This window comes from Linepithema humile, chromosome 5 (genome assembly GCF_040581485.1).
Source record: "Linepithema humile isolate Giens D197 chromosome 5, Lhum_UNIL_v1.0, whole genome shotgun sequence".
Taxonomy (NCBI): domain Eukaryota; kingdom Metazoa; phylum Arthropoda; class Insecta; order Hymenoptera; family Formicidae; genus Linepithema; species Linepithema humile.
Window position 1 is genome coordinate 11,652,704 of NC_090132.1, and position 12,417 is coordinate 11,665,120.

The following is a 12,417-nucleotide window of genomic DNA, read 5'->3' on the forward strand; positions in this document are numbered from 1 at the left end:
TGGTTAGCTTCTGCCGAGGCAGAGTACGACTCAGTTCAAGGGCCCTTGAGAGAGCTCGCCTTGAAGCGAGTGAGTGAGGAAAGATCTGCGGAGCAGCTCTTTTATATCTCGTCGATCGAAGCTTGATCGCGAGAAGGTTCTTCACCGCCTGCGCAACCTGGCGGTGGGTCCGCAAGCTTGTAACTGGTAGAAGGCCTGCGGCGCGTAGCGGCGCCGCGATGTATTATACCGCGTCAGTGCAGCGGTGTGGCGGTGAGCCGCCACAGTCTTATATCTAGTCTTATTTTGTACGCTATTAAGTGAAATTTTGAGAAGATAGATTAATTAGTGCATGTAATATGGACAATCTTTGTAGGCATATTTTCCCTGGCTTTGATCGATTATTTCTTAGTAACTAATCAAATACAGACATGCAGTTAAACTTTACGCGTTGCTGCCATTCATATATTCCACCTTTTGTTGCCAGTAATAACGAAATCATTTTTAAATTTATTATTTTCATCAACATCATTGTAGCTTCTGCTTTTACTTTCTGTGGTAAAATTGTCAATATACTATCATGATCATAGTCTACTTGCATGCCAGTATTATTGTCATTTATATTTTGACATTGTAGATAATGATTTTCATTTTCACAGATTTCAATTTCAGGATTAAGTGTTTCATTAGTGATGTTTTTATTAAATGCATGAATATTTATATCACTAATTTTATGTAAAACCAAACAATTATCTTAAAAAGATCTATTGGTATTTAATAATGACTGTTTAATTTGTGTAGATGATCCTGCTATATCAATATTAATTTGATCTTCAATAATTCTCCTTATGTGACGTTTTGAAATATACACTTTATGTTTTAATGCGTTAGACATATTTGTTACTAACGTTAGATATATAATAACGTTAGATAACGTGCAATATATTATTATTATAGTTATATACGTACATTTAAGCTTAAGCATACAAGTTTTACTAACACAAGTATTGTTATAAAAATAAAATATATATTTTAGTTCAATCTAAAAAAATAACATATAATTTAGATAATTAAATAATTACTAATTGAAGATAAGAAGACAATTTCAATATAGATAAAGATCCTTACCTATTAGTTGAATACCAAATAAATGTATTTAGAATACTGGTAGCAACAAAATATAAACAATATATTATATATATTGCACTGTAGAACACCCTATATATTTATATAGGCATATTTTCCCTGGCTTTGATCGATTATTTTGTAGCTTCTGCACATGATGATATTGATGTTTGATGATATTTTCTGAAACAATATAGTAAAATAGATATAGATCATATCATAGATAAATACAATTTATCATAGATAAATACTTTTCTAATCGATCTCAGTAATTTTGAGGTTATAGATTATTAACCCTAGATATATGATTTTCTATTAATGAATATAACATTTTTAGTATATAGATTGCTATAACTAAACATAAATATTGTCAAAAAGTACTTACCTCTTTTTTCTTTCTTTTTAGAACAAGAAATGTGAGATCATACGAGATCATACGACACGTGGCAATAATGAATGATGGACTAGCGCAGACGCAGCGATGCCGGCGCCAGCTAACACAAGCGTGAACGTGCACATGTGCTGCGCAGAGCATACGATACAATTTAAATCAATTTAAAAAAAGAATATTGCAAAAAACTATTTTATTATAATATTTTATTATTAAAATGTATATTATATATTTTATATTAAATTATATATAAAATTTGGATTGTGCAATGTTTCCGAAATATTAATGTCATATTGCTACAAACGTGCTGGTATTTTGTGGATCTATATCTCTGCAATGTCTTTGTAATGTTGAATTGCCATTTGCAATATTGCAACATTGCTGCAATGTGATTGCAATGATCTGTGCTGTATGGGATACTTGTACAATCATTCCTATTATATATCCAGAACATGTTCATTCATATACGTTTCCTATATAAATGTATTGAATAATTAGACATATTTAGACAGATTTAGGAAACATGCGAACCAAAATGTTCAATATGTGTTAAGATATATTACATTATCAAGTATTTATTTGGAAAAGAAAAATATTTCTTTATTTAAAAGTAACAATGAGCTTATATATGTAATTATTTTCTATATATCTATATTACAGAAAGTTTTAATGCTCTTAATGCTATTAAAAAGTTGATGGATGCTGATGTGCCTAAAATTATATTGCATCGTACTTTACAGTTAATGCATCATGAGTCATCTTTACTTGCAACTGAAGATAAAGGTAAAAACTGATATATTTTATTTCTAGTTATTAAGTTATTAAATTATTGTTATTAAAAATTTGTTAGCATCAAATTTAATATTAATTAATATTTTGTAATACTAGAGAGGATTTTTTAATGTATGTGATTGCAACTGTAGAGTTTATTACTATAGACTTTAAATATAAATGTTAATTTAAAATATATGTATGCGCACATACAGACACAGAATAATTATTGAAATATCATTTGTAGAGAATGCTGAAAAGATAATTACAAATTCTATAATTTCGAATGCAGCAGAAACAAATAAGGAAAACTGTGTTGCAATTAATTGCAACAACAATATTGAGAACAATATAACAAACGCTAAAAGTGCAATCGTTGTAAATAATTCTACACATGTATCAGATTATATAGAATTTGATCAAACTAAAGAAAATTTATTAACACAAGAGGCGACAGAATTGATAATAGAAACAGAGTACCATGATACAACATGTAACGTGCAGTATAACATCGAAAATTTAAATGAAGGTTGATATTAATTTTTATTGAACCGATTATAATGGATAATATTAAATAATTGTGATTGAGAAAATTTAATATTTTTTGGTTATCTTAAATTAGATATTCTACAAATAACTGAAACTAAAAATGTTCTTCCCTAGAATTGGCATAACAATACACTTGAAGTATATGAAAAATCGGACACAGACGATGCATTACAACCTACTAATTTAGAGACCACAATTGTTGAATATTTACCTGAACGTGTATCTGCAATAATGTCCACTACAGGTATATTTTTTTGTTCAAAGTATTATTATAATACTAATATTTATGTAATTGTGTATGACACGTATTCCCTTAGTATATTTTTGTATATATTACTCATTTTTTACAGACTTTCCCCACAAAATATTTAAAATTTATAGATAAAATAAACGCTACAGCCTTCTCTATATGAAATTTCAGTTATCTATAATTTAACGTCATTAATGCTTGTATATATGTTGCTATTACAATCTTTGTGATTTATCCTAAATATAATGTATAAAATATATATTTTTTCTATTCTAATTCCCTTTTCACTAAATTTATAATTTTTATATTATGTATACAATAATGTTTTGCAGATTACCTTGATAATGATAATAATGTACAAAACAACAATTCAGAAAGTAAAGATTCTTCTTATATACCAAATAATTCATTTGATGATGAAAGCTTAATTCAAACAGAAATAAATACAGATGCTATTTCTAAAGAGGTTAATAGTTCTGCACATGTATCTAGTGGCTTAGATATATCAACATCATTTAATGTATCGGGTAAATGTGCTCGAGATGATGCAGAAATGTTTGTCTTATCAGCTGATGCAGGCAAAAAAAAGCATTTTTGTATGTATTGCAACACATTTCAAAGTAAAATAGCTCGCCATCTGGAACGAGTACACGCTAATGAGTTAGAAGTGCAAAAATTTAAAAATTTACCAAAAAATACTACAGAGCGAAGAAAAATTATAGAAACACTCCGAAGACGTGGAGATTTTTATTTCAACGTAGATAATGCACGTAATGATGGTGAACTTCTTGTAGAAAGGCGTTCTAAAAAAGTATTTCATAAGTTACCTTCTGATTATACTGCATGTCCAAAATGCAAAGCATTTATATTAAAATCTACAAGCAGACATCATTTTCAAAAATGTATTGGTCGTAAAAATAAAGACACCAGAGCGATATCAGTTTTAGGAAGAACAGTAATAGGTCGAATACATCCTGAAGCGAATAAAGTTTTAAGACTACGTGTTTTTCCCATTTTAAAAGAAGATGATATAGTGCGACTTATACGTTATGATAAATTAATAATTGCTTTTGGAAATCAACAATGTGAAAAATATAAGGCATCAGAACATCATGATAACATGATAAGACAAAAAATGAGGAGACTCGGCCGCTTTCTACAAATGTTGAAAAATAAATATTCAGACATTACAGATTTTGCTTCTATTTATTATCCACGATATAGTAGTGCCTGCATTGAAGCAATTAATAGATTGGCAGGTTTATCTTTATGTGGAAAATTTTACAAGACTCCATCATTAGCATCATCACTTGGAGGTTTGATAAAGAAACTTGGAAAAATTTTAATTAATCGTTTTATTAGAAAAGAAGAGTATGATAAAAAATTGCTTGCTGAAAATTTCTTAAAAGTATTTTCTGAAGATTTTGCAACATATATTACTAAAACGATATCTGAAACAATGAATCAAAATAAAAGACATAAAAAGATTGTTTTGCCTTCTAAATCAGATATTATTAAACTACATGACTTTTTGCAAGAAAAACGTCGAACAGCTTATAATTTTTTAAAAGAAGAGTTTACTTATGAAGCATGGCTTACACTTACAAAAATGACGCTAACATCGGTACAAGTATTCAATCGTCGAAGAGCTGGAGAGATACAAAGAACACTCATTGAAGATTACAAGTCTTATCAAGGAATTAATTATCAAACAAATGAAATGTATGAAACACTTTCGACACGTGCTAAAGAGATTGCTAAAAGATATGTACGTTTTACATTAAGAGGTAAACTTGGACGAACAGTACCAGTTCTATTAACAGGAGAATTAAGAGATTGTATTGACATGATATTAAAATATAAGAAAGCTGCAAAAGTTTCAGTAAATAATCCCTATTTATTTGGTCTGCCTTCTATTGTAAAAAATAAATATAGATATCTCTCGGCATGTGATTTGTTGCGACAATACGCAGTAGAGTGCGGCGCTGAAAATCCTGAGACATTACGTACAACTGAGTTACGAAAACATATAGCAACAATATGTATTAATTATAATTTATCGGAGAATGAAATTTCATCACTCGCGAACTTCATGGGTCATGCTGATAAAATACACTTGGTTCATTATAGACAACCTGTCATAGAAAAAGAAATTTTAGAAATATCTCAATATTTAGAAGCGGCACAAGGAATTGATCAAGATGATAATTCAGATGATAATTCAGATGATACAGATTCCAGATGTTCGGAGTTTGCTGTAAATAATATTGGTGTTATCAATGATGATGAAAATGTACTTCAAATATTAAAGCAAACTCAAAATAACGAAGCTACTAATAAAGTTACATTGAATCAAATAACTCACGATTTGCAAGAAAATACATTAAGAGGTTTGTGTTTCTTACATTTACAAATTAATTTACACATTATAAATACAAAAATTAATTTATACATTATAAATATAAATTAAAGTTATAATATAAATATAAATTAAATAATACTTTTATCAGTAAATTATTTAACATCTTTTTAAAATAATTTTATTTTAAATTAAAACTATAATATTGGCTCAAATTATTCAAATAAATTATTAACAACAAGCTACAGAGCCCAAGCTGGATTTTCGTGCTTAATTTATTGATATATTATAACAAATGTTTAGGTCAATCTAGACGTTTCGACCATCTGGTTGTGGTCATCTTCAGTAGTTAGTTATTATAAAATTCGGAACATATTAATAAACAATCGTTACTTGTAAAACTAATTCGGATATTACAATCTTCTTATATTCGTTACATTTAAAAATTGTTTAGAAGGACAACACATCTTGAAAGTCATGCCTCTTCTAATAACACCAATCTTAAGATCATCAGGAAGGAAATCATGTTTTACATTAAACATACACGATGTCCTTTTTAAGACTTGAATGATGTGGTTGATTGCAATTATTCTAAAACCAGCATGAACCAATGTCTACTTTTACCTTTATATTACTTGTTATTTATTAAAATTACTAAAAATATTCTTACCTCAATGTATTGTAATGTATATATACCTCAAAATATTCTTACCTCAAATTTTATTTTATTCAACAAATGTGTGTTATTCTTGTACGTGACATTTTGTTTGTTTTTATTATGAACATTCAATGCATAGTGATAAAAATTTAAAGTTAGAATTAAAAAATTATTTTTTTAATTATATATTAATTTTAAATAAAAATTAAAAGTAAAATGTAAAGAAATATTTGTTCGTAACTATTCCTCTCTTAAATATATATTAAATATATAAATATATTTTAATCTTATTTTTTAAGAGAGAGAGAGAGAGAGAGAGAGAGAGAGCGAGAGAGAGAGAGAGAGAGAGAGAGAGAGAGAGAGAGAGAGAGAGAGAGAGAGAGAGAGAGAGAGAGAGAGAGAGAGAGAGAGAGAGAGAGAGAGAGAGAGAGAGAGAGAGAGAGAGAGAGAGAGAGAGAGAGAGAGAGAGAGAGAGAGAGAGAGAGAGAGAGAGAGAGAGAGAGAGAGAGAGAGAGAGAGAGAGAGAGAGAGAGAGAGAGAGAGAGAGAGAGAGAGAGAGAGAGAGAGAGAGAGAGAGAGAGAGAGAGAGAGAGAGAGAGAGAGAGAGAGAGAGAGAGAGAGAGAGAGAGAGAGAGAGAGAGAGAGAGAGAGAGAGAGAGAGAGAGAGAGAGAGAGAGAGAGAGAGAGAGAGAGAGAGAGAGAGAGAGAGAGAGAGAGAGAGAGAGAGAGAGAGAGAGAGAGAGAGAGAGAGAGAGAGAGAGAGAGAGAGAGAGAGAGAGAGAGAGAGAGAGAGAGAGAGAGAGAGAGAGAGAGAGAGAGAGAGAGAGGGAGAGAGAGAGAGAGAGAGAGAGAAAGCCGTCAGTAAAAATGTAAGCAGATATGTGAAAAAAGTACGAAGTCCATGCAATTAGCGATATGTTGTAAGCGAGCAATTAGAAAGACAAAATAAATGTACGATAGAGAGAGAAAAGAACAAGTTCAATAGTATTAGTTTTAGTATTATTTTTGTTCCTCTCGCACGCAAAAATGAAATAATAAGGATAGTATTGTCCGTTCTTATCGAGTAAACAGGCACGTTTTAGCTCCATCTTTCCTAATATTAGGCAATTAATTTATTGCTCTGTTTTACTCTCGTGCCTCAATCTCGCACACACATATGCATAAATTTTTACAGACACTAATCTTTTTTATTAGGCTTCTAAACTTACTTTTAAAAATTCACAGATATTCTTTCATATTAAACCGAAGACGGACGCTATGTTTTTTGCACAGATAAACTGTAGAATTTTAAAGTTAAACAAATATTGACGTCACGTGCAGATAACAAAACTGTAATTTAAAATTTTTTTCCGTTTTTTACTAAACATTATAGCGTCCGTTTTTCGTTATTATAAGTACTTGAATTACGGAGAAGGATTTTTCAATCTGTATAGCTAAAAAAAAGATTAGTGTCTGTAAAAATAATGTCGGTAAAGAAGAACTGTAGTGTCTCCTTAAAAAAACAAAATATGTCACAACAACAACCGCATTATCAATATAATATCACTCCGGATTATGCACAAAATTATTCACAACCTTTACATTCAACTACAACTAATATTCCATTCAATTACGAACAACATGATTCCCCAAATTTTTTACAAATTCCGAATTCACAATCTTCAGAACAATATAATCCGCAAACTTTTACTTCAACGTCTTCATTATCTCATTCCTTTACAGACCTATAATTAATTCTACATTTCCGTTTTTTGTTTCTCCAATAAATATTGTTTCTTTGACAAATATTATTTCCAAAAAATATTTCTCAAATAATAATAAATTTACTTTTTTTTAATATAAAAATTTAATAAAATTATTTTATTATAACGACATATTATCTTTTTTTTTTTTAATTTATACTCTTTCTTTTTAAATTTTTTTTTATATATCTCTGACAATGCAAGTAAGATTTGTTTTCTAGTTTTATAATTTCGACATTTCATACCAGGTTTATGTATGCTCATTGTAAACGGCTGAATTCTGTAACCAAAATGCGAACACCTTGCGGCATATACTTATTTTTATTATTTTCATGTTACTTTCTTTTTTGAATGTTCGTTTGCTGTTATGAATTTTCACTGATGGCCAAAATAAATTAGCCGAAACGTCTAAATTAACTAATTGTTAACTTTTTTTTACTGAGCAACCAATACCCAGCTCTGGGCTGACATAGCTATTTTTTTAATATAATAATTTGTTTATTAAAAAAGCCCAAATAGACAATTTCTTTATTTTTAATCTTTTTCTTTATAATATTCTTTTTATTTTATGTGAATTTTATGTGACATCCATATAAATATATACAGGGTGTTGCATATACATATTGGGCAGTACGACGGGTTGCGCGGCATACTTTGCAGGGATAGCCGCGGTTCAGTGGGTAATGACAGCATATTTACGTAGCATCATAACTTATTGATCGAATTAATCGCGCACATTTTTACTAATTTTGAGTTTACAGCGTTTCAATTATAACGAACTTGAATAATTGTTGCGATTATTACTAGAGAAGCTAAAACACATTAAAAATAAAAAATTAAATTTTAGAAAATTAACACGTTAAAAGAAACAAATATGATACAACAAAATTTCTTTCTTTACCGCTTTACTTTTCGCGCGTGTTAGCGTTGTAAATTTTGATAGAGCGGTAAAGAAAGAAATTTTGTTGTATCATATTTGTTTCTTTTAACGTGTTAACTTTCTAAAATTTAATTTTTCATCTTTAATGTGTTTTAGCTTCTCTAATAATCGCAACGATTACTCGTCCGTTATAATTGAAACGCTGTAAACTCAAAATTAGTAAAAATGCGCGCAATCAATTCGATCAATAAGTTATGATGGTACGTATATATGCTGTCATTACCCATTGAATTGCGCCTATCCCTGCAAAGTATGCCGCGCAACCCGTCGTACTGCCCAATATATGCAACACCCTGTATATATATAAACAAAAAAATGTATAAAATATATTTAGTTACCTTTATTTCATTGTTTAATTTATTTATCAAAGCTTCGCAAACTTCTTGGACACATCTCGATACGCTTTGTTTTGATATTTTAAATAAATAGGAAAGATTTTTAAAACTATCTCCTGTAGCTAAACATCTGAGAGTAACAGCTAATCTCTCTTTAGCTGAAATGCTTTTACGCATATTTGTATCCTGTTTCGCAATAACTGGGCCAATTCTGTTCAAAAGGTCTTCGAAATCTGTTGAGGACATTCTATAGAAATTTTCAAAGTATCCTGAGGGTTCTCTTCTTAAATCATCAAGCATATCTATCGCACTATATCTACAAAATATGTTTATTAATGCAATAATGTCCATTTCATTATTATAAAATAATAAACTAATCGTGCACGCACACACACATACACACACACACACACGCATATATATACAGGGTGTTTCATTTTAATCTAGCCAGGCGAATATTTCAAACGCTGTTGAGTTTAGAGAAAAATGTTTCAGACAAAAGTTGTAGGGTTCGGAGAGAGACACAGGATGGTAGGCTTGAGTTTTTGATGTAGATAAAATTGAAGGTTATATGAAGGTCAACTTTGTTTTTTTAAATGAAATATAGTATTTTTCATTACATATTCTGAAAGAACATAAAATTTTGCATTAAAATTGTCTGACACGTTTTTCATGAAAATCCATAATTTTTTAGGAAATTTAGCAATTAAAAAAAAAAGTTTGTTTTTCGTAAAGAGAATCATGCATCAATTTGTACATGTTCATGAACATTTCTCGTTCTTAGAGTTACCCGGAATCAACGATTGGACGTGACGAAAATCTGATTCCATCGGGGTGCTTGATTTACGTGAGTCCCCTTGCCTCTTACTTTCGGGGTTGCTAAATTTGTTAAATTTCCTCAAAATTATGGATTTTCATGAAAAACGTGTCAGACAATTTTAATGCAGAATTTTATGTTCTTTCAGATTATGTAATGAAAAATACTACATTTTATTTAAAAAAACAAAGTTGACCTTTATATAACCTTCAATTTTACGTTCATCAAAAACTCAAGCCCGCCATCTTGTGTCCCCCTCTAAACCCTACAACTTTTGTCTGAAACATTTTTCTCTAAACTCAACAGCGTTTGAAATATTCGCCTGGCTAGATTAAAATGAAACATCCTGTATATATATATGTGCAATATATATATATATATATATATATACATATATATATATGTGCAATATATATATGTGAAATATATATATATATATATATATATATATATATATATATATGTGCAATATATATATATATGTAAAGAAAGTACGGGGTACTTCCTTTTTAATTATCCCGCGCACGCTTACGGCGCGCAGGGAAAATAGGCTTCTACACACACAAGGAGAGAGGGAGAAAAGTAAGAAAGAGGAGTAGGAGAGAAGTAACCACGTGTAAGGAGTAATGTATAAAAGTGACGAGTGTAAAGACTGTAATTGGGGAAAAGACAGAGTGAATAATTGACATTTAATGTCGTTTCTTTTTTTACAGGTAAGCTCAATAAATAGTTGTAAGTAAGAACAAGAATAAGATGTGTAAAATAAAAGAAATGCTCTTTTTACAGGAGAAACTCAGTGGTGTTATTGTTCCTGTCTTTACCTAATTAGTATTCAGTAGAGAGAATAAAAAACTCTTATAAAACGACATTATCGTCAAGAAAAGCAGGACTATGGAAAAATTAAGATTCGATTTTGTTGTGAAAGCAGCAGGAGATGGGAAAACCAATGCAATTACCCTAACCTCAATTGGAACACAGGAAAACAAGAACTTCATTATGCCGGCAGAACACCAAGCAATGAATTTACACACAATTCTGGAAAAAACAAAAGCTTATGGCAGAATAAGAAATACGCTTAAAAAAAGGCACCAGAAGAGAGGGATATGGATAACTCTCACAGAAGATTTGAGAAAAACATACCTGGATGAAGAAGAAAATATAATGTTTAATGAATATTATTTAGAAGAAGCTGAGGGAGAAATATTAGAAAAGAAAGACACCGAAGTCACAGAAGACGCTATGACTAAATTACTAGAAAAACTCATAAACCAACAGCAAAACTATGAACGCCAAAACCTACAAAAAATATCAGAAAAATTTATATTGGAAAAATACTCAACAAAAAGTACCAATGCATATCAATGGGTACAAGACTTTGAGAAGGAATGTCACCGCTTTGAGATAATACAAGATAGAAAGAAAATTGAAATTTTCAAACTATTTCTAGAGAAACCTTGCCTAGATACAGCAGCATGATGATAAAACTATCTATGGACTCAGAGTGGGAAAAGTGGAGAAAAAGTTTTATTGAAACTTACGCAAATAAAGGATGGAGCCAAATTAGATACGCAATATCATATAGATACCAAACAGGCGCACTGCTAGAATATGCAGTGAAGAAAGAAAAGCTTCTATTAGAGGTAAGGAAAACTATTGATACTGGTACATTAATAGATCTAATAGCTGCAGGTTTACCAAATTTCATAGCAGACAGGATTGACAGAGAGTCATTACAAGAAACTGAAGACTTGTTTAATGAGATAGGAAAACTAGAGCACATGACTGAAAAAAGAAAATTTGGAGAAAAAAAAAATTATAACCAAAATGGAAATAAAATCACAAGAACACCATGTAAAATTTGTGAAAAAAATAACAAAGGCTCACGTTATCACCCCGAAGCACTATGCTGGTTTAAACCGAAAAATAATGAAGAAAAAAAAATGAAAAAATAGAATTTGTAAATAATTCTGAAGTAGAAAACGCATTGATAAAAGAAAATCCAAAAAACTAGATTTAACACCATTGATTAAAATAAAGGTACTGCTCAACGAAACTCTGGAAGTGAATGGCATTTATGACTCCGGTTCAAACGTATCTTTGATAAACTCAAGATTGCTAAAAAAGGAGAGAAGTAATACCACTAATACAAATTTAAAAACAATCAATGGCGTTAAAAAAGCAGATGGAGTAATCACTGTAAAAATAAAAATTTTCAATATAGAAAACATGATGGATATTTTTGTTATAAATAGTGAACATTTCAATTATGATTTCCTAATTGGCCTAGATTGCATAAAAAAATTTAAATTATGCCAAAATGAAAAATTAGAAATAAAACAGAGGATAATTCCAAATCTACAAGGAGAAGAAAAAAAAAACTATGATGATAAAGAAGAGAAAAACTACACAATAAATTTTAACGAACACATAGATAGGGAAAATTTTGAAATAGTTACGGACCACCTAGAACATGAAAAGAAAAATAGGATTGATAAACTTAT

At 29.9% G+C, this 12,417-nt stretch overlaps 1 protein-coding gene and 1 long non-coding RNA gene across 2 annotated transcripts; one reads left to right on the top strand and one right to left on the bottom strand.

Annotated features, from left to right (window-relative positions):
- Positions 1-272: 272 nt before the first annotated feature.
- LOC105676012 (uncharacterized) lies at positions 273-1,648 on the bottom strand. Its single transcript, XR_010890344.1, has 3 exons — positions 1,490-1,648; positions 1,108-1,287; positions 273-1,021 (listed from the first exon to the last, which is right to left on the bottom strand). It is a non-coding gene; the product is annotated as an uncharacterized lncRNA (long non-coding RNA).
- Positions 1,649-3,299: 1,651 nt separating this feature from the next.
- On the top strand, positions 3,300-6,549 carry LOC137000040 (uncharacterized). The gene has a single exon (XM_067355601.1). It carries the CDS (start codon positions 3,619-3,621, stop codon positions 5,533-5,535), a length of 1,917 nt encoding a protein of 638 aa, XP_067211702.1. The 5' UTR covers positions 3,300-3,618; the 3' UTR covers positions 5,536-6,549.
- The last annotated feature ends 5,868 nt before the right edge of the window (positions 6,550-12,417 follow it).